Genomic DNA, 27,015 nt, shown 5'->3' on the forward strand with positions numbered 1-27,015 from the left:
GCTGAATTACAAAGAAAATTATTCTTCCTATGTTCATGAGAACATAGGAACAAGAAAGGAGAAAGCCCAGGCACCACAGGGAGAACAAAACAGAGAGGAGCTGCCATACCAAGGCCACCTCCACTGTCACCTCCACCTCCCAGCCCCTTCCCATCAAAGTCTGGTCTCAAGATGACGGTGACTTCTGGACTTGTGGATGCTGGTTTTGCCCATGCCACAGGCCATGCAGGTGCAGCCTCAACACCCAGCCCTAGCCCCACTGCTCTTCCTGCAAAGGCACTTCAAGCCATGCAATGAGAATACTTATTTCCTCCTCATATTTTAAGCTCAACAGCAAATTCAGTTTGATCATACTTTACTCTTCACTTTTACTTTCAACAGCTCCATCTCATTACCACAAGTCTACACTAAAAATGTAAAACTCAAATGCCTCCAAACTGACTAAAGGTTACATATTTGACAGTGGTTTTGATTAACAGTTAGGTGATGCTTATGACAGGACAAACCATATAACTTAAGTAGTTCAAATCGAAGATGTGCTAAAATCAAGCTATTTAGCTGCTCCAAAAACCTCCACCATCATTTATATTAATCTCTCAAATCAACTGTGTAACACTTCACGTGAATTTTCGGCACTGTAAATCCAACAAATTGATTAAATTCATTTCCCCTCATGAATTTCTTAAGTTTGACCACAGAAGGGAATTCAATTGATCATTTGAAACAGTGCTCGATATATTTCAGTGTAGTTTATTAAAGGAGGACAATACAGTTTTTTAGGGGGGTTGGGGTTTTTTTTTTTCTTGGGGTGGAAACACAGAATCACATTATTCTCTTAATCTGTATTTCCATAAATCTATCCAAGTTTATGTGATATGTGAAGACGGTGAACAGCAGAGCAAGACCCTCAAAAGCTCCTGTTTCTCACTCCTAAGAGCAGATATAACCTTAATTAGAGACAGGGCACCAGAGACACCAAAATTTAAAAGTACTTCTAAATAAATACTTCAAATATCAGCTGTTTAATTCCATGTGTAGACACAAGGAAGAGCTGAAATGCAGAGATGTTGACTAATCTTTTTTTCCAGCAAAATCATTAGGTCCTAGAGTGCTTAGCTTCTCGGAAAATCAGTGTTTCATTAGTAGACACAAAGATGCACTCAGGTAAGTAAGCATTAGGTCTGCATTAAAGATGTGTTTTTAATGTCTTTTTATGAATGATATGCCAGATTTGGACATGACAAAAAAAAAAAACAGAGGCAAGGTCAGCAGCACAGTCTCTTTGCTGGGGATGTCTGTAGCGAGGCATTAGTAGTGCAAATACAAGTACACATCTCAAAATATAGATGCTCAGCAGACTGTTGTGTCCCCTTCCACATGCCCTATACAGGAAGAATCTCAAGTATGAATAAAATTAATTTTACACTGTTTGGGAATCAAGTTACCAAACTATTAATTTCTGCAATGACACACAACTGTTTCCAAATACCATCTCTATATATAAAACCTTTCAACTGAAATTACTGGTTCAGAATGAGAACCCACTGAGCTTTACCCTCGCTGTCCTTCCTTCTCAATCTGTTCTTAACTCCCCAGCTCATTGAAGCCACACACTATTTCACTTGCCAATCTTTTAAAGTGTGTGAAATCTCCTTCCAAAGGTTTCAGAGGCCTTCCAAAGGTTTCAGAGGTCTCCCAAAGACCCAACTGATACATAAGGCATCCCAAGCTTCCCTGGGTTATGTTTTAAGTGGCATGCTGTATTTCTAGGCTGTCAGTTTTGCTTACGATTTATTTTGTAGAGATCATAAGCTGCACCTATGATGATACTCTATAAAAAAACAATTTTATCAAAAGAACTATGGCATTACCTTTAGTAAGTAGAAAGGATGGAAGAAGCCACAGTAAAAGGAAGAAAGCAAAAAGCTGACTGCTATAGTTCTTTCTAAATTAAGTGAATTTAGTTATTTTTCAAGAGTTCATGTTTGGTCCTGACAAACAAGGGTCTGGCCACAGCAACTGATGAGTCTCAGACTGAGCAATGCAACGTGGCTGAGATTAGCTCAGTGGCTGCAGTGCCCCACACCACCCAGGACTGGCTCCTTCCACAAACAAACTGCCTGATCTCATTCATGTCCCTTACCTGTGTGTCTTTGATAGAGTAATATATAACCTTTACCTCCTGCAAGGACCAGTTCAGAGGCCCCTGCATCAGATAAGCTTCTTGCAGTGAGCAAACCCTTTGAGATTTCAGGAAGCAAAGAGACATAAAACCTTCCCTGGCAGAGATAAGAAACACTACATACACAGAAGGTGTTTTGCAGCTTTCAGATACAAGTACACTTTGGCTGTTTATCAAAGCCAGCATACAAGGTCGGGTATAACAACTCAAGCTGAGCACTATGCCACTACTCACATAGCTTCTAGTTGTTTTGAAGAACAGCTACCACAGATACCTGCAAAATACTGTGTGAGTATATCCTACCATTCTCTGGCCATTTAGCTTTGCCACAAAGACAATGACTGTGTAGTGAGATGACCATGGCAGAAAAAGCACACTGAGAAAGAAAGAGCATAAAAGACAAAGGTAAAAGAATATGATACACTCTGGGGAAGGGTCAGAAGGAACTTAAGCAGTGCTGCAAGACCCTACCACTGCATGTCCGGAGATTCCAGGAGCTTCCCCCAAACTGTCATTATGTATAACACTGCACTTGTTTGAAACACTGTGCCTAAAGGGCATAAAAACAGGGGAGCCAGTCAGCTGACAGCAAGCCCTCTGGCTCTGTAAGGAAGGAGATGGGATGCAACAGGGCAGTTAGACTGGGCTTTGAGTCAGCTCCTCTGTTTCTCCTGATCAGCCCAGTATCCTGCAGTGGAACAGCTCTCAACACTGCTCTAAAAACATCCAATAACGGATTAAGTGAACTCTGGGTTATTTCACCAGACCGAAGCTCAGCTTCCTGATGACCAGGTTACATGCCTAAGAGCAAGAATGAACTCAGCCTGGGAGGACTGCATAACAGTGTCCCTACAGCAGCAGCATGGATGCAACACTTCTGCGAGGCATTCAGCTATTACAGAACGGATGGCAGAAAACAGATGTAGCTGTAGCCATTTCTGGGGAACACAAGTGTGAACAACCAGCTATATTTAATTTATCAAGTTCCATTCCAGTCTAAGCTCCTACAGAATCTGTGTCAATCTTTGTGTCCTTTTTTGATCTCTTCCCTCACTCAACTTATGCTTATGTACTGAAAAAGTCTCAGCACATGATTACCCCATCCAGGCAACATGCCTTTGAAATGGCTTTTTAATCTAGACTCTCCACTCCCTGACAGACTGACTTTTGCAGTATGTCTGTATTTGCTGTCTAGACACTTGAATATGCTAACCTCTAATTTAGCCCTCCTTTACTGACCCATGAGTTTCCTCCCTTTTGTGGGTCTTCTGGCTAAACTGGAAATGCAACACACTCATTCTGCCCTATACCTGCCTGGTGTAACTGCATTCATACAGATCTGACCAGTGAAGCAAGCACATATTCCTCATTCACAGCAATGATGAATCCTTACACTGAAAAAGTTTTGTAGCACTCTCCTAATCCTGTTCCTTTCTTTGCTGTCTCCAAATTCAAAGAACAGTGGAGTCCCTTCCTGGAAGGATTCAGGACAGAAGACCAGAGCTGTATCTTGTAAGTAGAATTAAATCATTGTGTACCAAATTACACAGGCAAGAAACGATGGAAGAGTCTGACTGAAATACGAAAGGAAAAGCAAAATTTATGTCTAACCTAACAGCAGTTGTACTGCCTCAAATCCCAAGGTCCAATTAAATCCAGTACTGCTATAGCATGGGGGAAAAAGGAAATGAGATGTTTAGGGCACTGGGCAATGTCCTCCCAGTTCCCAGCAGTCTGATACAAGGCACTTTCTCTACAGCCTGAATGGATTTTTCTTTCACCAGGTTCTCTGCATGGGGTTTTTGAAGCCATGTAGAAGTTCTGGACATTTGCAGCATTCAGACAGACATGTAATCAAGGTACACAGATGAGAGTTCCCAAAAGCCATGCTGTACTTCCGTTTAGATAGTATGTTTGCATCACAAACCACTTCCATATGCCTGAAGCATAAAAGATTTGCTATCTGTGTCAGTTTCTATGATGACTTAAGAGGCAATTTAGTGTTATCCAATTGCTTTTAAGTCTTGTATAGGGTGAATTTGCACAAAGCCTGAGTAATGGCCCTTGTACAAGGCTGAATTTCAGCATCCGATCTGCACAGTAGTATATTGTTACCCTTGCAATGAGAGTCTGCACTGTTAATCTATGGATACGTCTTACACTCGAACTCATTGTTTCTGCCCCTTCCTTGCATACCTACACATCCTTCCCTACCTCGCAGTAAGTACCACAGTACACTGTACAATATCCCTTGTATAACAAGAATAGAAGGAAAAAGTTTAACTCCTAATTTGGGCAATATGATTTCTCTATGTCTGAACACACGAGTTTGACACCACTGTACCACAGTCTCTGATTTGCTATCAGTTCAGTGAGACTACAGCAGTTCCTTTGTGTCCTGTATGTACTGTTTTCTCCCTTGAATTAACTTGCTTTCCCTCACTTCAGGGCAATGGATGTTCAAAACTCAGGCAACTAAGAATGTTATTACCTGTGTATGTTCTGCATACTGCCATAAAGCATGCAGTACCACAGCAGGAGTGCCACGAAGACTTCTTAACCTCAATATGCAGACGCAGAGCCATTCTGTCAGACTACCACAAAACAAAGGACCTGCACAAAACCTACAAAATGCAACAACTTCAACTATCACACACGGTTTAACTTGTGTGCATCTTGATTCTGCTTGAGGTAAAGGCTGTGATTTTTAAAAAAAGAGGGAATTTGGACATGTCAACTATTTCATTTTGGAAGTCAGTATCCAAGCCAAGGCCAGTGGGTGGAATTTTAAGTTATCAAATAATTACAGAATTCATGAATTCTCATGATGGAAATATTTATTCATAGACCATTCTTTGCATTGCTTTTTGCTAGGTTTGCTTTTCCCAAGCAATCCCTTACTAAAGGCTCCATAAAGGCTCCATCTGAACTAACTAATGTGACAGATGGTCCCTGCTCTGCAGAAGCACCTCTGGAGGTGCTGTAGAAGCGTTATCTACATCACCCCCATAAACATAACTAGTCATGCAAAAACTACCACCACAGCATCCAAGTTACACTTTTACCTCTCTTCAGAAAAGCTTTTCCTCTCTGATGACTTACCACAATTACCTTTTCTAGTCATTAACAAGGCAGAAGAATATCTAAGCTACTCACTCCCTCCCTTTCAGGTAACCAGACGAGAGGCACGCTTGCCAGAAAACATGGAAAAACCCTAAGCTTCCTGCTCAAGAGCAGCTGCTGTGAATAATCAGGATTAAGCAATAATACAGCAGCTACTGTAAAACAAAGTTAATATTTATAGAAGCTGGCTCACCAAAACAATCATGACACTCTAAAGAAGGACCGTACAAGAGCAGTATCTGACGTTCTGTATTTAAAATATATATCTTCCCATGTTATCTTTCAGTGTGAAATTTTGCTTTATTAAATTTCTAGCTTTCTGAAGAGATTTTGCCTTTCACTTCTGCACCCACTGCTGACATTTGTGCCTTGTCACTCTCAAGACACACGGAAATAGCAACTGAAAACTTTTAAGTGTTGAAAATGGGAAGTATCAAGGGAACTGAGATTATTGAGAGGCATACACTGCAAAACAAGCTAGTAATAGGACAGCTCTGATCAAAGGACAGCCATTATCACAAGAATTTCCTCTGCAAAGGAATATCATGAATGAAAGTCCATAACAGTATTTTCTCAAGAAATTCAGATGTTTCATTTATTAAATACAGACAAAACAGGGTATAAAAGAGGTTTAAATCATCTTGTAATACTACTTGAACTGTCGTGCTTTTTATTCCAGCAGACTTGTTATTAACCAACCTGGATGTCCAAGATTATTTAGGAGTTAGTCTCTAGGGCAATTAGCAAATTGCAAAGAGTGGTTTACACATGCCTGCAGAACTGTGAATTGGTTTAAGAGTCCTGAAATAACTTCATATTGCAAAGAAGGGAGAGAAATAAGAATGTAACTGTTGGTTCAGAATTCAACTGCCTCTGTGCACAAGTCAACACAGAAATATAACAAGTGACAGAATTACTAAACATTTTTATTCAGTAGAACAATCAGAAATTTAAGGCAGTGGGTTTTTGTGACCAAAAATCATTTAATAGTGAGAGACAAAAATTCAACGCGCATGAACTGACTCCTAAATTCTCTAATTGAGTAAAACCAGGCCTCCTGATGGAAGCACGGAGCCCATAGGGTAGCATCTGCAGGGGAAACCAGAATGGCCTTTGCCTGGACCACAGATTCTCAGACACAAACAAGTCAAACCCAAACATCTATTATTCCTCGTTACACCATGGAGGCACAGCAGAAGTCTGTCTTACTGAAGGCATGTCAACACTCTGAAGAAGTTTGTCCTTTGTATCCATCTGTAACACTCGGTATTTGCACCATCAGCGGGCACATCAATACACCAGAATTTAAACCAGGCAGAAAACTCCCAAAACCCAAACCACCACCAAAACCCCCAGCACCCTACTTTAACACATCTATGCAACCATGAAATAACTCCTGCTGCGTGTGCGGTTCATCCACAGAAACACCACCGCAGTTCTTAGGAGACAAATATGCAGTAGGAGAGCTTACAGGCCCTAAGAACCAGGGCAAATGGGGAACTTTCACCACAAGTCACCAGAAACCCCAAAAGAGAAAGCAGAAGTAACCTGCAAACATACACAACGTCCTGCAGTGAAAGCAAGCATTCTTGTTAGCAGTATTAATAACTATTGCAGCTCAAACTGCACATAGCAGACACATTTGGTTAATCCTATTGTTAGCAGCTCTCAGTGCTGGGGGTTTTAGAGCCCCAACTGACATTCCTTTGTCCAACAAAGAAACGATTGTATTGCGCAGCAAAACTGACCAGACCAGGTTCACGTTGTTTATGCTGTAAATAAACAGTATCCTCTGCAAATACTCACAATCCTTTACACAGTGGCTTTTACTGAGAACCTGCTGCTCTACCACTGTGTTCTACCACCACAAATGCCAAGTCCAGACACAAGATTCACTGTCAGATCTGTGATAACCCACATATGATTAGATTTATTTCAACGTGAAGCTCAGGAAAAAATAACACTCACAGCAGCGAACAGTGAAAAGCGTTGGTGACTGTTTCCTTCTGGAGACACCGAAGGACACAACACTATTTGTGAACGTTTGTGACTGTAAAACACCCTGACACCGACCGCGAGGCCGCTCTCACCACAGGAGCCCCCGCCGCCATTTCCCCACCACCTCAGGGCCCGTGGGGCGGGAGAGCGAGCGCCCCCTGGCGGGTGGCGTGGAGCGGCTCCCGAGCCAAGGGAAAGGAGGGCCGCGGGACGAGAACCGCCGCCGTGCCCCGGGAACCAGCCGGCCGGGGCAGGAAAGGACGCCGAAGAGCTGGGGAACCAGGCGGGTGCTCGGGGAACCCGGCCGCCGCGGGGAAAGCTCGGCGCCGGCAGGGATTCACCAGCGGTGCCCCACAGCCTCTGCCGGCCGGGGTGTGCTCCCCACTCCGCTGTGAAGGAACCGAGAGCTATCTCCCACGGTGCCGCGCAGCCTCTGCGCTGGCCCCGGTCCCCAGCGGCTCCTCAGTCGCGCCGTCAGGCCAACCCATGGGCGATAGCTCCCAGGCCTGCCCCGTGCCCCGGTCACCCCCGCCCAGAGCCCGCTCGGCGAACGCGCGCCGCCCGGAGGCGTCCGGCCCCGGAGGCTCGGGCGGAGGGCGCCGAGGCGGGGGCGGCACCGCGCCGGCAGCGCTGCCCGGAAGGCGCACCGACGGCCATTCCCACAGCCGCGCCCGGAGAAGTGGACAGCGCCACCGGAGCCCGCAGCAGCCCCCGCTCCCCGCCCGGCCAGGCCCGCACCCTCCCGGCAGCGCCCGCCTGGAACCCGCCACCGCACCTTTACCACCCACGCGCGGCCATCGCCCCTTTAAGGCAGCTCCCGACTGGAGCGCATCGCGCGGTGGGCGCGGCGGGCTCTGCAGCGGCTCCGCCCCCCGGTATAAGAGCCGCGGTCCGCGCGCGGTGCGGCAGTGACCGAGCGCTGTCGGGGCTCGGCGCATGCGTGTCGCGCCGGCGGCCGCGCAGGGACATGCGGAGCTGCGCGACACTGTCGGGGTAAGTGATGGCCCCCGCCGCGGCACCTCCCGCCGCTCCGCGCTCGCGCTGCCCGTTGCCATGGCGGTGGGGTGTCCCTTCCGCCGCGGCCTGCCGAGGACGCTCCCGCCCGCCGCACACCTGAGCCGCCCGGTATGGCTCGGCCGCGGCCCGGGGCCGCCCCGTACCTCCCGCGTCGGGCCCCCGCCGCCGAGGAAAAGAGCGGGTGCAGACCTGCGGGTCGCCCGGGCCGCAGCGCCAGGGTTGGCCGAGCCCCTGGCACGGAGCCGCGGTCCCAGCGCGGCCCACGCCAGCGGGCGCGGGGCGGGCGGGGGTATGGCGGCGGGCCGCGGCCCAGGAGGAGCGCTGGGGAGGAGTGGGAGCGCGGTTTCTGCCCTTGCGCTGTCGAGAGGGTGGGGAAGGGGCACCGGGGGCCCAGACCCGCCGCTGAGCCGCTTACCTGCGCGGTCGCATCTCGGGTCGCCGCGGCGGGGAGCGCGCCTGCACGGCAGAAGCCACTCCGGGTGGGACCCGCGGTCAGGGGCGCCCGGAGCCACATTCCTGGAAATGAACGTGGCATGCCACGCGTTTTCTGCCAGCCCCGAACCCAGTATCAGTGTTCTCTCTCACTCGCCTCGGAGCTGCTCCTCCTGCTCCTGTGAGTAAACAGAGACCGCATTGCGGGCTCAGGCTCTGTGCTTTGCACTCTAATTTAGGATGGCTTAATTTAGAATAAACATTTCTTCATGACCTAATACCCCAGTACACACTCCTGTTCGATTTTCTAAAATAGCCAGTCTGTGGTGTTTAAATCTGGAGATAGCACTGTACCCCTAAAGTATTTTCAGTGCCTCTCTTGAGCATGTGTGCCTGATGCAGACATGCCCCGTGTTGGCTACCCAGAGGGAGCAGTCCAGAGCGACTCTTAGGCTTCAGTGGTCTCGTGTCACAAGTGCATAAACTAAGGACCCTATGCTGAAGCAATAAGCAAAACACTTGCTAGGCTTGATCTAAAGATAAACAGTACTTAAGTATACCTTGATAAACTGGGTGGGAAAGGCTCTGGGGGCAAGGTCTCTTTGTTCAGTTTGGGGATACCTGAATCTGTCATACAAGAATGATAGGTGAATGATGCCTCTGCCTCACAAACATTTCTGAATTGGATTTATAAGCTGGTCAAGCTTTTAAAGAAGAGGAAACCATACTGCTCATTCACCCCTGTTACTTTATGCACAGAGCTAGTTATCCTTCCTTAGCAATTTACCTACGTGGGACAGTTTTTTGTTCAGTTGGTTTTTGATACTAGAAACCCATCTTTTGAGGGGGCATATGTTCTGTGTGAAGCCCTGTGTCTGCCATCCCCTATAATAGGGGAATTATTCCAGAAGAAAACAATTCCACTTCTCTGTAGTGGAAAACAGAATTAAAACTTATCACAGCGTGGCTAATGCTATGCTTGTGACTGAGTCAGCTATACAGGAATTTTTATTTCCTGAATGTAAGCTGGATATATTCACATTAAAATTTTCAGGAGGGTGAAGTACCATACTTTAAGCATGCATCTGAAATCTGACAAGCAGAGGCAAGGCAATTGTCTTGCTATTTAATTATTAGTTTTCTACTGGCAATTTACAGGTTCCTCCCAGTTGCTGTGTAGGACCGTGAAATGGCAGCCCAAATATTAACTGAACTTAAACTCCCTGATAAACTGCGGTTCATTGAATATATTCAGAAATAACTATTGTAATCTAAGTAAGTTGTCTGCTGTTCAGCTCATTTGTCTGTTTAAATTTCTGCTTATCATCAGCTGGGGTATACCTGCAGAATTAATATTATTTGCAACCTCCTGTGATTTGAGAAGCATTTTTATCCATCTTTACTAAGTGAGTAGTCTTAAACTTTGTACCACAGAGCCGTCTATTTCTGGTTGGCAGAACGTGTAGAAGAATCTCTCAAAGCTTAAGATTATGCCTCATTTATACAACTGTATTTCCTATACATGGAAAAATCTCCTAAGGTCTGTATTGAGCACGATTAGGTTTGTGACACTGATGGATACTGAACTGCTCTGTGGAGGTTTGGTGTGTAGTAAGTAAGATATAAGTATTTTAAGCATATGGAGTTCCTGAAAGTTACACTAACAGCTCTTAGGGCTGTCTAAAGTTAAATTAGAAGTCCAAAATACTTCACTATTAAAAGAGGTGGCTCTTAGGTGCTTACGTTAAATAGAAAGTCAAAGGAAAAAAGGAAATTACATCACATTGTCAAATAAGGAACAGCTAGCTGGAGTGGATGACTTGTAGTGCAAAAATGTGCCCCTCCTCCTGTGAATTGCTTCTGAGATTTGTTAAAGATATGTGGTGGCAAGGTGAGCAAAAATAGGTGGTGGATTTAAGGTGGCCACGTTTCCTCCCCTCCCAAAAACAGTAATTAGGTCTTAGTTCCCCCCTTTTCTCTTTCCCATTTCTTCCAAGACATCTAAAAGCTGCCCAAAATCAGTGCAGGCATTCAGAATTCTGTACAGCAAATTGCTGTGTTCCATAGCCATTAAGTGAAACATTCTAGAGCATGCTTTGGTCTACTGTGCATACCAGAAAGGTTTTCTTTATTACAAACCTGACTCGACCTCAAATATTTGGTTGCACTGGGGCTGGAAGAGCAGGGAACAGAGTAAGAGTCTCTGTGTGATCAGTGATAGGCATTGAGCTAAAATACATTAAATGCTGCTTAGTTTCTATAACAGGTATTTAGGGACACATATCCATATGAAAATTGTGTATTTGTGATGTTTTATAACTCAACTTTGTCTCAAAAATTTTCCCATATATTCACATATACATTCTTCACTATGTAGCTACCCTACTGTTTATGGATACATTTGACCATTTTCAGCTTAGACATTTCCATCCTGTTATTCATCATTCATCAGTTCAAGTTTGAAGATATATTTAGCCTTATTAAAAAGATCAATCTCATCTCCAGTATTTAGAATATAAACCATATTTGTTAATGTGAGCAGTCATGAATGATTAAAAAGTGTCTCCTTTGCAGTTACCTGACAGTGCATGGTGTTGATAGCTTCTTAATGCACCGACAAACCTTTGAACTGCCCTGGCTTGTAGCTGCCCTGTAGTAATTACTAACTATAGATTGAACTAACTGTTTCTTTTGAGTAACACTGAAGCTGTAACACCTTCAAAAGTGCTCAGAGTGCTTCCATCTTTCCAAGTGCTACACTCTATCCATAGCTGGGCAAACAAGCAGTGGAACTGGAAACCCATTTTGTGCAAACAAGCATGAGATTCAGAATGCTTCATTTACTGCACAGTGTCCATTTTCTTTAGCAAATATAGCTTGATTTGATTTCTGGTGAAGTTTAGATCCTTAAGTCTTTAAGGGAGGCAGGACTGGACCAACGGTTACAGTGAAAACTGTTGGTCTTTATCTTCATGACTGACTTCAGAAAAAATGTTAAGCCAATTACTAGAAAATAGCAGCTTCTGAAGTATGTACAGCTTAGCTTTAGCAAGAGCAGTCTATAAAATCCAGAGTTTGTACTCCTCGATTACATGTCCTCATGGCTCCCTCGTAAGACACTGGTTCTTCAAACAAGCTTATGCATGTTTTAAAACACAAGCACCAACTCTCTAGACTCCAGTGCAAAAGTAACTAGACGATTTAGTGAAAGAGCACATGCCTTACCTCCGTGATACTCCTAGCTGAAGGCATGGAGGGCAGTTTCATAACTGGCCATTCACGAGGCAAGTCACCTTCTGTGGATTCACAAAGAGCGTATTGTTAGAAGGCAGCAAGTTTTATGGCTGCAAATCTGGCACTATTTTTAAAAAACACAGAGTTGACTGAAATAACTGAATATTGCCTTTTCCCAAAGTCAATATTTAAGTCCATTTCAGAAGTCGAGCGTAGCATTCAAGACAGATTTCAGAGGCACGATTGTGCAACTGTCAGTCTTGAGAGCTGAGATTTAGACAGCATTCAGAAAGCTGACACAGTAATTACTAGCAGTGGTTTTGGTGGGGGATCTGATGGAGGACAAGCCCTGCAAGGGTTCTGGGTTATCACAGCAAGCACATTACATGTGCTCTCAAACTGAGTGGCTGTGCTGCCACCCCCCCCCATCTGATTTTTTTAATATCATAATCAATGTCTTGCTCATGGCCATCTTGTATGTGTGCTGAGATGGGGTGCTATTGTTTGCTGACTGATCAGTGTTCTGTACCAGTGATTTTTCAACTTGGGACTTGCATTTGACATGAAAAATACACTGAAATGGAAGCACAAACTCCTTCACAGGCACCAGCCTTAAGTTCATGAATCTTTCTCTTTCATTTCTTTTGAAGATTCATTGCTAATAGGGTATCTGTGAGGCACAAAATAATCTGTGCTCAGTACAGTGTGAGCTGATGTGATGGATGTTTTATTTGTGAGTTAACGTGATACAAAGTCATGTTAGAATTGGTGCTGTGCTTGTATGGTGCTGCTTAAGTTCTGACAAATGCATTTCTCCAGTCTTCTGTCCCCCCTAAACAAGGGTTCTGCTTGCATTTACAGAATGGGAAGGAAGAACTGCTGTTAAAGGACTGCTAGAGATTTTGAAGTCATTTGCTAATCAAGGACTATGGTATTGCTTATTGGGGCTGTGTGCTAGTATTTCATTTTACTATGAAAACCTACAATTCCTCTTTCTGGGAAGGGCCCAACTTGACTGGGTAATGTGAAAATGTCCAAGGCTAAGCTAGCTTTTAAGGAGATTGTCTGAAAAGGAAGAACATAGTCTTTACTAAAATCAGGAAGGGCTGTAATAGCCTGCTGCAGCAGACAGAACACCAGTTTAGCCATTGTTCACTTCTATGAAAGGAAGTTAACAGCCTCCTGTTTAGAGTTCTTAAATGCCTGGGTAAAACACTTTGTATAATCCCACTTCCATTGACCCAAGAGCAATCACAGGATCAAGTTAGGATCAAAAAAACCATCAGACTCAAAGAATGTGGTTAGTTCTTGCACATTATGCCATATTATAGTTAGAAGCTGTTTTGCTTGAATGATCAATCCTGGACACAGTTCACACTTGGGAAAGCAAAGCAGAGTTGTTCTTTCTCAATCAATTGTTTATAAAAGGCAAATAGTGGTGTCAGACTGCAAATTAAATCCTGGGGCACCTGGTTTCCAGCCCTGCTTAGGAGTCTGCCCATCCCTCAGTGTTGCAAATAAGTATTATGGATCCTTCCTCTTAAAGGACAGGAGGATTACACATCCCCACAGGATGCCTGGTCTTGAACAGATTTACCATAAGCCATTTATTTTCTGTACCCCATTTTCTGGCAGTACCATACTGTGAAAGGGGTTTCTTGACACAAGTGTAGCCCCTCAGTTGTTGACTGACTTTTCTTGAGGTAGAATTTCTTCTTTCAGGTGATAGGAAAAAGGAAGCTCATGCTAAAAAGAAAATGGTCATATCCTTGATTCTCAAGAGATAGAAAACTGTTTTGGGTGGGTTGGGGTTTTTGTAGGTTGTGGGCTTTTTAAGCAGCCATACAAGACTATATTGTACTTGCTGAATTTAGGATGTTTGGGTAGATGAAGCACAGACCCAGAGAACTTTGCTTATAGTCTTGGCCTTAACATCTCCTGTCTTCAGCACGTTGACTACTTTTACACTGCCCCCTTCCCCAATCCATTCTGAATGTCCCAAAGCAAGCCCTACGTGTCAACCTGTTCCTTAGACTATGATTATGTGTTCAATATAAAGCAGTTGCCAACACATTTTTCTGTCATAAATAGGCCAGATAAATGTGAATACAGCAGGAGAGTTTAAGATGAGATTCTTTTACATCACTAGTTTTCCAGTTTGTTTGAAATAGCTAAAAGGCTTAAGGATGATCTAAGGATCGTAGTGCTTAGTAATAGTGACTGCTTTATATGAAAGAAGTTTTGGATTCTGATTTAAGTAGTCAGTAATGCTGTTTATTGGAGCAAAGGCCATTTGTTATGCTATTGAAGGTTAAACCAGACTAGACTGTTAGATGTTGGCTACACTGGAAACCATCAACTTGCTAGCAAAAAGACACAACTAAAGATAGATGGCTACTAGAAAGTTAGAGGTTGTTTTGGAGGACGAATTTTGCCTAAGCAGTGTATGTGCAAGAACTGAAGTTGTTGATGTGCAGTGGTCATTAATAGCTTTACTGAACGTGGTTTTGTTTCTTCTATGCAGTTGAATTCTGTAGAGTTACCTATTTTTTATGCTGTAGTAGTCTGGCAAAGTTTTCCTCTTGGCAGGTACCAGGACAGAGGCCTTTCCAGAGAGCTGGAATATCCTCAGAATACTGACATTTCAGCTGAGAGATGAACTCCTCAAGTTTGCATTTCTGATATTTGTGTCCTCTCTTTTGAAGGGAAGGAGAACTTCAGGAAACCCGTCAAGGACTGACTTTCTAGGGTTGTGAGACATCACCAGGGAGCAGTGCACAATGTCAACTGCAGGAGTTGCTGCTCAGGAGATGAGAGTCCCATTAAAAACCGGATTTCTTCACACTAGTCAAGGCATGGGGAGTCTGAAAACCTGCTGGGGTAGCCACAGTGGATTTGAAAAGTGAGTGAGGCTAAAATTGCATCTATTGCATCTTCATACAGATGCGATGAGCATTACGAATACTTATACCAGTGCTGACCGATGGTTTATTTACAGTGAAGACTTCTTTTTCTTTTAGTACTTTCTTTAACGTGGACCCTATAGCAGTGGCGTATAATTTGAATCCATCAACAGAGCCACATTTACCATCCATTGGTAAGTATAAAGACATAACACATTGGTATTTACTTAGTCTATTGGATTTGTCTTGGGGATAAAAAAGGTAAATCCTCAAGTCTTCACCACACTAAAAGCTTTCTCATTCTGGATATAAGGCTGCCCTCTGGTGATAGGATGCAAGAAAATGCTGCTATTCAAGCCCAACAGAAAACCCAAACGGTTTTCAATAACATGATCGAGTTAAAACAAACCAACCCACTCTTTTCCTTGTCCTTAGAGGCCTCTGAGTTGCTGTTACGCTTCAAACAGAAAAGCCATTTAGTAAAATAGTAGTTGTTCTGTCATAGTCCTTTTATGGGATCTCTGTAGCTGTAACTGTTCTATTGCTGATGCTTGGGGTCTCTTAGGCTACATTATTTAACCGGAGGACTGGCCTGAAATAGTAAAGTAATCAGCTACTCTCTTAACTGAATACATAAATCCATGACCAGAAAAGATCCGTAATAGCTGTTTTCTGCTATCAGAGCGTTAAGCAGACATTATTTATTGTTGCATTAGAAGGAATTAAATGTTATCTGTGCAGTGGCAAAGTCATGCACTAGAATATTACTTGGAAGAGTGTTTCTAAAGACTTTCTCACTTTTTTAGGGCACTCTTCCAGCCACGCTTCTGTGAATGACCACAGCTTTGCTGAAACTTGCACCCAGGTCCCATCTCAGAAATCCAGTCCACCTCCTGTAAGTCCCAAAACTGAACAGCCCATTTCAAGATATGAAGAGCATCTCGTTCCTGGCTTTAGTAAACTGTCATTAACCATGGGCTGTGTTTCTGAAGAAACACCTCCTCACATGCCAATAAAAAATGGGCCAATTCAGTTTCTGTCTGCATCTTCCAGTGACCGGAGTTCCAGGCCACTGCCCCCTCTGCCTATTTCTGAAGACCTTACTCCAGATGAGGTTGACAGGGAGGTGGAGTTCCTCACTAGCTCAGACACTGACTTTTTGTTAGGAGATTATGAACTTCCTCCTTTTAAATCCAGTGCTCCAAGCCGGCGGAGCTTTAGGGGCTGTGGACAGATCAACTACGCATACTTTGATACTCCAACAGGACCAAAACCAGAAGATGCCAACCCTACACAAAGCCTAAGTGGATATATATCCAGTATTTATCCTCCTCCACAGCAGCTGCATCGACGTTTGCGAAGGTCCCATTCTGGGCCAGCTGGATCTCTTAACAAACCAGTAGTAAGACTATCTGGACACTTAAACAGGTCTTCTCCAAACTCTGATGAAGATAAACCAGAGATTCCACCAAGGGTTCCTATACCTCCAAGAGCTCTCAAACCGGATTACAGAAGGTGGTCAGCAGAAGTTGCTTCTAGTGCATACAGTGATGAAGACAGGCCACCAAAAGTGCCCCCCAGAGAACCTTTGTCACGCAGCAATTCCCGCACGCCAAGTCCTAAAAGCTTGCCATCATACCTCAATGGGGTTATGCCCCCCACCCAGAGTTTTGCACCTGATCCTAAGTATGTCAGCAGCAAAGCTCTACAAAGACAAAATAGTGAAGGATCTTCCAACAGGGTCCCCTGCATTCTTCCAATCATTGAAAATGGTAAGAAGGCCAGTTCAACGCACTACTACCTGCTGCCTGAGAGGCCTCCCTATTTGGACAAGTATGAGAAATTCTTCAGAGAAGCAGAAGAAAGTAGCTCTAGCACAGAGGTTCAGTCGTGGTCTGATGACTGCACAGCTACTTCAGCCCCAGCAAAACTGGACTCAAAACCTAGAGTGGACATAGCTGGTCATCTGAAACGGAAACATCTGTCCTATGTGGTTTCTCCATAGTCTCTGGAAGCAGGGTCTCGGCTCAGTTGTTCAGGATGGAGCTCAACTTTATCATGTTACAAAGTTCTTCAGGTTCTCAGATAATGAAGTAGGACCAGTTTGTCCCTGAGAACTGGAAAGTGGATGGTGAAGTCCTCTTATGCTGCGTATCTCTGATATGTTTCTTAAGACTTTTTTTGTCTTGGTATGTATAGCTGAAAATCTACAGAGATTCCATAGAAACATATGGAGGGGTAGTAGTCACAGTTGGCCAGTTATATGCTACCTAGATGAACGTATTTGGTAGTCATGGTATTTAAGAATTAAATCAATCTAGCTTTGCTTATGAGTCACTTACAAAGATACAACAGGGCAGATAATGCAGTACAGGTTTTGCATCAGGCATTTCCAAAAGTTCTTTAACACAGGAGCTCTGCTGAGAACAGACTCTGTCCTCTTTGGCTAGGATATGCCAACCTGGTGAGAAGGTAGCTGCAAGATCTGATATCCACTTCAAGACTTGGCAAGCATATTGGAAGTGCATTTCGAAAGATTAACCTATTTTACAACTTGATTTGACACTAAGACTTCTAAAGTGAGTTAGGTTTTGTGGATTCTTTCAGTTGCTAGACAACACTTGGCTCAATTTTGCAGTTTTTCCTAGGAGAGACTTGGACCAGCTATTGCTAAGCCTCTACTGCTGCTCTTTTCCTGCTGGATCCTGAAAATGTGTGAAAGTGGCCTGGAAGTGGCAGAGGATACGAGCAGCTCAACAGCTGCTGTTAGGCAGGCAGCAACACCAACATGCTTACCTAGAGTCTGGAATTCTGACTGTATTAAATACAGAAACAGCACAAGCTGGTCTTGTGGTTTGATTTCTGTTCAGTATTTTAAGGGAGAAGAAAGGTATGAGGAAAACATGATTCCATTTATGAACAGTGTCAGTCCCATCTCTCGCTGCTTCAGATGCTGCTTTGTGCTGTTCAGTTTTTCCTCATTGTGCCTCAGCAATCCATTGTTCATTGAGGTGCCACATTTGTGCATTGGTAGTTTCTCGTGCTCATTTTGACTACATTTATCCTCTTGCGGATAAGCACAAGAGACAGGGTGCTCCTTAACGGAGGTGCAGAAGATGAATGTGTTCCTCCACAGAAAGAAACAAGCTGTTTACAGTTTAAACTGCTGAATGAGGTGTTTGAGCTATTTTAAAGCTTAATTTTTATTTGTTTTAGTACAAACTAAATGAAGGTGAAATACATGCTATAGAAATGCACTGATATTTCTGCATTGTGTACAGTATTGAATAAAAAAAATCACTTTGTATTTTGAATATTGTCATGTCTTGAATTTAATAAAGTTATAAAATATTTATGATACATTTTGGGTTTTGCTTTATTGAACAGTGAATGCAGTTGTGCATCTAAATGATGTTAAATGTGTAGCAAATGTTGAATTCAGCATGCATTTAATTCAGATTTCTGCAGGAGTGTTCAATAGCTCACATTGCACACCATTCATTTTAATTCCTCCTTCCTACCTGGCAGCACAGTGCCTATAGTTTTGTGCTGGCAATAAACCATCCTGCAAGATTGAGTTATTCAGCCTATCATTACCACATTCCAAGGTGGAAAATGTCAAATGGGTACTTGCAACCTTCCCCTTTAAAGCTGAGCAGCTTTAACCCTAATGCCTTAAATAACACTTTCTCAGTTACAGATTGACACTGCTAAGCTGCAGCTTGTTCCTTGTTGATTGTGGCTTGGCACAGACTCAGTAGTTGTCATTTCAGAAGAACTCAGCCTAAAACGAATCAACTGCCCTGTTATTTTATTCCAGCTTTTGCTTCTGGGTCCCACTCCATTCCCAATACTTGGAACCCTCTTTTTCAGCCTAGGTGCCTGTTCTTGAACAGGCTACTCTTTCCCCCTTACCTGGAAGCACATGAATTCCCCAAACCCCTAATCTCAGTTTGGCTCTTAATGGCATTTACTCTCAAATTAGTAGCAAAGCCACTCTTGGATGGAAGAAAGCTTCCCTATGCAGGTGCCCCACAGAAAGCTCTTCATGCTTTCTCAGTGCGATTGGTTTGGCTTAAGGCGCTTGGGGAAAAGCCACGCTGTGAAATTAACCCCTCTTGACAAGACAAGGAGGCCAGACCTGGCATTCTATATTCCTGGATGTACAAGGCATTGCATTTGGATAAGTAAAACAGCGAGTCTGAGCCACTGCCCTTGCTGCCAGGTCTCTCTTCCTGTTCTCTTTGTGAGTACAGCGATGGGATAAGGTTTCTGTCCTAACTCATTGCACTTCACACCTGATGGTATTGCTTACTGACTTGCACTTCTGAAGTGACTAACAGCTGAAGACAGCTTGGGTATCCAATGGGGCATTTGTTACAATTTCCCCAGCTCACACCCTGGCAATGCACTTTCATTTCTCTTAGCAGTGGAAGTTCCCCAGCCACTGGGCTAAAATCTTTTCTGCTAATGCAGCAGCAAGACACCTTCTGCTTCCTCAGAATAAGAGCTACTTCTGAGTACAAACTTCAGATTTACAGTGCTTAAAAACCTGGTACAGCTTGTGCTTTTGAATGGTCTGGCATAACCTCTCCTAAAATTCCAAATTCCAGAAGACTTTTAATCTATTACAGTTTTTTGTCAGAAGCAAAAGCTACATTCTCCTTTCCTGAAAGTTCTGGTATTGTCTACTCAGTCCTGAGCATTTAAATAAATATAATTAGTCTGTAGGGAAGCTCTTTCCCGCTGGGTCAGCTGAGGAACAGCACAGTTACAGCTCATTCCAGAAGTTAAACTATGAATCTAAGTTTAGTGCAACTGTAACTGAAGTAAAGCAGATCGAACCTGAATTGAAAAGAGCAACTGGAACTGCTTGGCTATGAGCAAGACATTCAAGCAGGTTACAGAACTCACATGCCTCTTCACTATGAGGAAAGTAATTTATAGGCAAGTCTTGAGCATTTCAGCAGCTTCCCTGTTTTCCCTTTAACAATTCAAAGCAATAAGGTTTCACTGAGGACTCACTCCACAGTTCCATAGTTGTCTCTGGGTGATGGTGATGGCGTCACTGACAAAGTCAGGTCAAAGCCTCACTTGTGTGTTTCTTGGACACCAGATTCCTGTGCTCTGGGGGACAAAGTCTGCATGATCCAAGGAGTGTATTCCATTTTCCAAGCAAGTAATTAATGCTGTGGAGCTGTGGGGGAAGCTTTGCAAGTTCTGGCCAGAAGACATTTCTCTGCTCGTTCCCTGGCACATGATAAGACTTGTCAGGACACAACATGCTTTTGCAACAGCCTGATCACATTTGAATATTTAGAGCTTGGGCTCACCTGGGCAAGGCCTGACAGTGCCTCTGAGGAGGAAGCCCCTTGCCAGATAGAGTTGACTGGAATAATCACACTTCAAAGTTGTTATAACTTGATACACTGAGGCCTGAAGAGTCAAGGAATTTGAGTTCCAGCAGGGAAGAGAGATGTACACCTAGAGAAAGGCAAAGCTTCCCTCAGCCTCCTCACTGAAAGAGGGGGTTACTGCTCACTCCCAGCAGTCTCTTTCTTGCCTCAGTAGCACTGTTGTGATCACCCATCCATGGGTGCCAGGAGGCAGCTGTTTTCCATTTGCTCCCAGACTGAAATAGGTGCAATTGCCCCTGTACTGAAACTTCAGAAGAGCTCTTGTGTTTCCTCCTGCTCCAACCTTGGGTTTCTTCTTAAGCAGTTTTTAAACACTTCTAAAGTGGTAGGTTTGACATGCTAAAGGAAAGCATCCATCTAGTCCAGGACACAGCCACCAATTTGGCAAGGGCAGTTATTACAGCAGGGAGTAGTTGCTGATGGAATTCAAACTGAGTCTTGTCAGGAACTCAGGGTTAAGATGATGACCAGATCAGTCATGGTGGAATTCCCACCCTTCAAACTCATGATTACAGACTGTAGCCCTTATAAACACTTTAAACACTATGACAAGCTGTATGTTAAATACAGAGTCTCTAGATTACCATCAAGAAGGAAACTTAAGGGTAATAAGATGCATAATTTCATCTCTAGTAGGGTCACTGCAGTTAGGAAACTCATTGACTTTGTGTGTGTGTGTGTGTGTGTGTGTGTATGGAGTGGTCCTGGGGTAAACTTAAAGTAGCCTAATCTTTTATTTTCTTGCTAGCTTGCTTACAAAAGCACTTCTATTCATTTAAAATTGAAAACATTCAGCAAAATTTCTCATAGCTCCTTGGCACTGAAAATTCAGCACATGAAGCTTAATTATACTTATTAATATTTGTTAAATATACTTATTAATACTTGTTCATGGCGCTGCAGAGATTTCTGGCTGCTGAGCTGGTGATTAGCATTTGTAAGCTGCAAGAGGTGTTACCCCCACCCATCCTGCATTGTAACTCAGGCCTTGCATAATCCCCACCCAAATGCCTATTTTCATCCACACAGCTCATTATTTTTTCTGAATCACATATGGAAGACACACCCGTGATTGCTCATAGACTGGTGCTATATTATTTATATATTGGTGTGCACCTTGATCCCAGTTGTGGTTAATTTTGGAGAAGGTGTTAGGTATTCCAAATTGTAAGTGGCATGCCACTCAGACATGGGAACCAGCACTGCTATTCATTTCCTTACAAAGTGATTCAGAGGAAGAGATGCTTTTGTGTGTAAAACCTGCAGCTTCTTGCTGAAGATTAAAACTGTTGCCCAAAAGCTGTTATCATGTGAAAGCCAAAAGAAAAGAAGAGAGCAAATATACTGCCATGAAACACCAGAGAAAAAAACATGCCAGGTTACCCCACAATCACCACCCTGAATCTGCTTGAGGATGCTCACCACTGCACATTGGGCCATGGTGATAAAATACTAAGAGGCCTTCTTCCATGTACCAAGTCCTGCATCTAGCATAGGATCATGAAGCCTGGCTCAGAAGGATGATCTTCTACCCACTGCCTAACCCAGGTGACAGAGAGGCATGTTTCTGTAATCAAAAATACTCATTTTAACTTTGTCAATGTGTTTATTACGCTCACAATGTCAAAGGCACAGATAGCACTAGCAAGTGCCCTTCTGGAAGGCAACTGCAACACACAGACAGCCCTATACACTTTGCAGTCTTTAGGCATAAGGGTCTTTGGGAGCTCAGCGAGTTCAGGGAAGTTCATACTAAGGACCACATCAGCTCATGCCATGTCAAGTCCAAGTGCTGCATGGCAAGGTGCAAGAGAGACATAAGCAAACAGCCAGTGAACCTTTGCAAGGTTACTCACTGCCTTGCAATCCCTACGTTGTCACTTACTGGCTGCTAAGCAACGTCCAGAGGAAAACCGAGACTCCATCCATATTAGGCTGCGCTTGGTGACTTCATTTGTCATCTCTCACGTTGACAAGTTAGTCAAGAAAAGTTTCCCTACATCCTGGTTGCACGCCCCTGAACTTAGAGCTTAAGCAATTTGAATTGGGACTGTGCTCTTGTGATGCAGAATCTGTATCACGGCACGTGGCAATGCAGAGGCCTCTAACAACGCAGGGCGGAGGTGAAATGACAGCACACACCCTGACACGTTCTGTTGCTCATGGGATTTAAATAGCCTGAACTGCTTTTGCTGCTGGGAGGGAGGGCTGCCGTTGCACAGAGTATTTTCCCATCATGCTGTAAAAGCCCAACGAACTGAAGTGGTCGCTACCTTAAAAGCCACAGCAACAGACAGCCCTGCCTGAGACATGCTCTTGTAAAAATGGATGCCAGTGAGCTCCTGCCTTCAACAGAGGCTGATAGAGAACTGGCATGGAGCTGAGGATGAAAGACTAGCCTGAAGGAAGGATGAACTGTTTAGCTCCTAGCTTTAAGTGGCTTAATGCTAGTGTTTTGTAGAGACCAACAGTCTAAACATACATGTTTTTAGGAGTGAAGAGACCACGTTAGGCTATTTTCGTCTAGAGGTTTTATCAGTCACACACCCAACAGTATTGTTCTGTGGAATGACCAAGGACCCCATCACTCCCCAAGCAGCCTTTCCACTGGAGGCGCAGACAACAAGTCCCCTGAGCCAGGGACAGCAGGCACAGGCAGCAGTCCAGTCCTAGCTTCAGGTTACACAACGTGGCACACAGGACGTGGCTCATGACTGCTCAGCCTCTCCGGCTGCTATAACAGAACAGGCCATTTACTGCCTCTCCCAGGCCACGCTTCTCCTGTCATCTGAGCTTAATCAGCCCTACACAATCACAAGCAGTCTCCACAGTAAGCCAGGATGCCATTGCACGCCCTGAAGCAGCACACCGAGTAAGGCGGCCGGTTTACAAGCAGTCCAGTCCGTAACACCCGAACTTTACACTGGGACGTGCAATCGCGCACAAGGGAGCGCCCCATGCGGCACACACAGACCCCGCCCGGCCGCGGACGGCCTCGCTGTGCGGATCCACCAAGCTCTGAGCAGCCGGGGCTCCGCGCAAAGTAACGCACCCGCGGCCCAGCCGCTGCCCCGCGGAATCCAGGCCGGGGATGGGGGGGTGTGGGTGTGTGTGCGGCGGCCGCCGCACGGGGGCGCGCTGGGCCCACTCGAACCGGAGGCACCGCGGGAGCAGCCACCAGGGCCCGGCAGCGGCGCTGGGCTCCTGGGTTTAATGGGCTGGTTAACGGGCTGTAGCTCCCCGAGGAGGAGAACACCCCAAAACCAACCCGCTTCCTTTTGCTCCAAGTGTTTATTTGGAAGCTGATGGGAAAGCCCACGTCTCCATAAGCCCATACAGGATGCTGGAGCTGCATTATTCCTAGACTTTCCTAGTGGAAGCACTCATTCCCCTTCTGCACGACTGAAAGGAACAGAAAGCACGCCTTTACAAACCACAGTGGGAAAGCAACCAATTCACACATCAGATGTGGCAACGAGAGAAGTTAACACAGATAAATGCATCCTCTGTGGCCAGTTCTCTTGGAAACAGCACTTCCCTACTACCCAACAGGAGAGTTCCTCTTAAAAACTGCAGTGTCTATCAGCAGTCAGATTTGCCACCACTCAAGGCAGCTTCCGACCTGCCAGTCACCATCTTGCCCAGCTGGGGACTCCAGCACGAGAGGGCTTTTTCCAAGTCATATACAAAGTAATACAGGAAGAAGTGGGAGCCTGAGGCTAGAGCTGCGTGTGTGCCAAAGTAAGCAACGCTTTCCTAGGAGAAGTCATTATAACTTGAAAATGTTTCGATGTACAAAAGCAGGCAGCTCCCAGAGTTACAGAGCAACACGTGCAACTTAGAAAGCGGTTCTGAAACTACACAGAGACCAGTCTCCCAAAATAATTAACTGGAACTGAACAGCACAGAGAAACCAAGCACCTAATTTAAAGAACTGCAGCTGCAAAAGCCTCAATAGAAATACACCTCTCATGAGGACAGCAATTCAGAAATTCCTGAATTCCAGAAGCATGATCCATGAATAGAATCTGTAAGAACTGAAGTATCACTGTTGCCAGGTTTAGAGCCAGCAAATGATGCTGTACTGCTCAGCCCCAAATCCTGTATTCTCTAATAGCAAACACAGCAGTACTGACTAGCAGAGAGCAACAGCAAAACAGAGCCAAAAGCAAGAGTGATGCCAGCCAGGGCATCACCAACAGCAGTGAGGGGCACAGCCCCACCATACCTGAGCAAGGAGAGCTGAGCATGTCTTGCAGAAACACCTTCAGCCAGCAGCCCCACAGCTGACCACCCGGCAGCTCTGGAGCAGGGGCAAGCCCAAAGCCAGACCAGAAGCCCCTCGACAACTCCAACTCATCAAAGACCAGAGCTAGCCCCAACCTTCAACTTACATAGAGCTCCTGGGCCACAGGTGAGGGTGCTGAGAGGGCACAGGAGCAGCTCATCAGGACCATGATGAGCACTCAGGGCCCACAGCTGCTGCTCAACCCTGGTAAAACTGTTTCCAAGCTGTTTGAAGGAATGATGGTCACTGCTCTACATCAACTTTATTCCCTCCTCCCTTTACCATTAGTGCAATGGCCTTGAATTAAATTGCTAAAGGTACTTGAGTATCTACAGGACTAGAAGTGCCGTAAACTCTATGTACAGAGGAATTATTTAAGGTTGTACAAAGGGATAATTGTTGAACAGTCCTGTAGAAAGCACAAAGGCTCTAGAGCCACTAAAGAGACTAAGTACAACACACAGTTGTGAGCATTACCTAAGTGCTGTGCCAATAAGTGGAGCCCTCAGTGCACCTAGACAATATAGAGGAAATGAGTTACCTAAAAAATAGGGTACTGGGTTTTACAAGCCTGAACCTGCTTCTGGAGCTTAAAATGTATGTCAGTCCTGCTTCCCAAACTGTGGCCAGCAAAAGACAAACCAATAATGCTGCCTACTCCCTTAACTAGTGATCGAGTGGATAGAGTACTTGGGATTCAAGAGAACTGGATACTATTCCCTCACTTCTGGGTTGTGTGGCTGGACCTGCTCTGCATACAGAGCTCTGCTGAGTGTCCGTGCATGCAGAGGAGTGGTGGATACGTCTAGAACAGCAATACATCCTTTCTTCAGGCTGTGAACATACGTGATGGTAGGGATGCAATGCTCGTGATTCTCTAGTTGGCACCTTCCTACTTTTCTGGTACATGCTTATCTTTCCAAACAAGTTACATGTCATCCAGGCTGCTGGAAGGTAACTGTCTTTTACCATTTTCTATCATTTTTTGTACCCCGCATCACAATGCATCTTCTTGTTGAAAATGATCTGATTAAGTAACCATTCTTTGTTCTGACAGTCACTGTGGGTTTCATGCCTTGTAGTTAGGTCATAGCAAATAAGATGCATATTCAAAATGGCTAGCAAGCTGTCCAGGGCTTGTAATTACTGGATGAAGCATATTCCATTGTGTACTTTTATGGCTGTAAGTACTACAGTTCAGGCTGTTTTGCATCTGTTACGTGTTGTTTCTGTCTCCACCTATTTTAAAGGCAATGCTTTTCTCTCTAGAAGAGCATCCTTTTTCTGTTGCTCCGAGGGACATATTCCTGGGTTAGGATTTCCACCTGCTCACAGTGCCATCCTGTGTACTTTGCTTTTCCTTTGTGGAAAGAAACTTGCCAAAGAACTACAGCAGAACAAGACTGCTCACTCTCCACCTGCTCTTTGTTTCTTCTGGTTCAGAGCTGCTGCTTCATCTGTAAACTCCTTAATTCTGAAGGAATATAGTTTTCAGCATTTAAAGTATTTACTGCTGGCACTAGCATCTATGCCACCTTGTATATATTCCTGTTCCTAAGTCATATGATACATCTCAATTCAGTAAAAGTGCTCACTCTTAACTATGCATTGAAGCCTACACAACAACCAGAATCTTCCTGAGAGATGATACAAGGCATACAGACAATGCTAATGGACTACCTTCTTGAACAATGCACCCTCCAAATCCTCCAACTGTCAGGGAACAAAGCGGTAGATACTAGTTAGGGAAGAGTGGATGCACCCTCTTCAGTTTAAGCAAAGTTCTGTGGCAAAAGATATCCAATCACCATACGCTCCTAAACTAAAGCCTGACAATGCTATAAAGCAGTACTACAGCCCAGGAATGCGCAGCTTTGCCTGTATTCTGAATCATGCCCACTTACAAAGAAAGTGCTTATTCCAGGTTCTAGGACAAAGAATCCTTCCATCATTTGCTTTACATTTGCACAGCAATACCAGTTAAATGTGCAGATTTAAGGAACAAACATGTCCAATCTGACAGAGATTACAAGTTTTTGCATATCTTGAGCATCTTTCAAAGCTAGAGAAACATATGGAAGATTTCCTAAACAAATTAGAGGCAGAGCACACAGCTAAAGCAGTTCTTCCAGTAGAGACTAATAACGTAGACATTACCTCATTCTAAATTTGCAAAAGGACCTATGTATTTCATTACTAAAATGCAGTAATTGAGAATGAACTTGGTTCCCATTAAAATAAGCAATCATAAAAGGCACCTATGAAATAATTTTCTGAAGTTCTGACTGTGCACTTGAGATGTATGCTGAACTACGTCTCCAGGTGCTGGGGTAGTCCAGAGAGGTGCCACCTTGTAAGCACGATGTGCCAGTCATGTAAGATGACAGTGCCAGGTAACAACAGAGTTAGTTGGTAAAAGAA

The 27,015-nt window shown here is 44.5% G+C and overlaps 2 protein-coding genes and 1 long non-coding RNA gene across 5 annotated transcripts in view; 1 reads left to right on the top strand and 2 right to left on the bottom strand.

Moving 5' to 3' along the window:
* SLC45A1 (solute carrier family 45 member 1) overlaps positions 1-8,218 on the bottom strand; it is a 56,500-nt gene extending 48,282 nt beyond the window's left edge. Inside the window, exon 1 of one of the 3 annotated variants that reach the window (XM_061351566.1) lies at positions 8,079-8,218. The gene's annotated coding sequence lies outside the window, so the exon portion shown is untranslated. The remainder of the gene's footprint in view (positions 1-8,078) is intronic. The other 2 variants (XM_061351562.1, XM_061351560.1) reach the window with 2 other exon arrangements.
* Positions 8,185-18,249, top strand: ERRFI1 (ERBB receptor feedback inhibitor 1). The gene is made up of 4 exons (XM_061351567.1): positions 8,185-8,296; positions 14,692-14,888; positions 15,007-15,083; positions 15,696-18,249. The coding sequence occupies exons 2-4, from the start codon at positions 14,767-14,769 to the stop codon at positions 16,892-16,894; spliced, it is 1,398 nt and encodes a 465-aa protein (XP_061207551.1). The 5' UTR covers positions 8,185-8,296; positions 14,692-14,766; the 3' UTR covers positions 16,895-18,249.
* On the bottom strand, positions 8,795-25,405 carry LOC133211310 (uncharacterized). Its single transcript, XR_009725174.1, has 3 exons — positions 24,535-25,405; positions 11,978-12,048; positions 8,795-8,931 (listed from the first exon to the last, which is right to left on the bottom strand). It is a non-coding gene; the product is annotated as an uncharacterized LOC133211310 (long non-coding RNA).
* Positions 25,406-27,015: the final 1,610 nt, after the last annotated feature.

Source organism: Neopsephotus bourkii, unplaced genomic scaffold (genome assembly GCF_033783945.1).
Source record: "Neopsephotus bourkii isolate Nb327-2 ecotype Australia unplaced genomic scaffold, CSIRO-AGI_Nbou_v1 NB_593, whole genome shotgun sequence".
NCBI classification, from domain to species: domain Eukaryota; kingdom Metazoa; phylum Chordata; class Aves; order Psittaciformes; family Psittacidae; genus Neopsephotus; species Neopsephotus bourkii.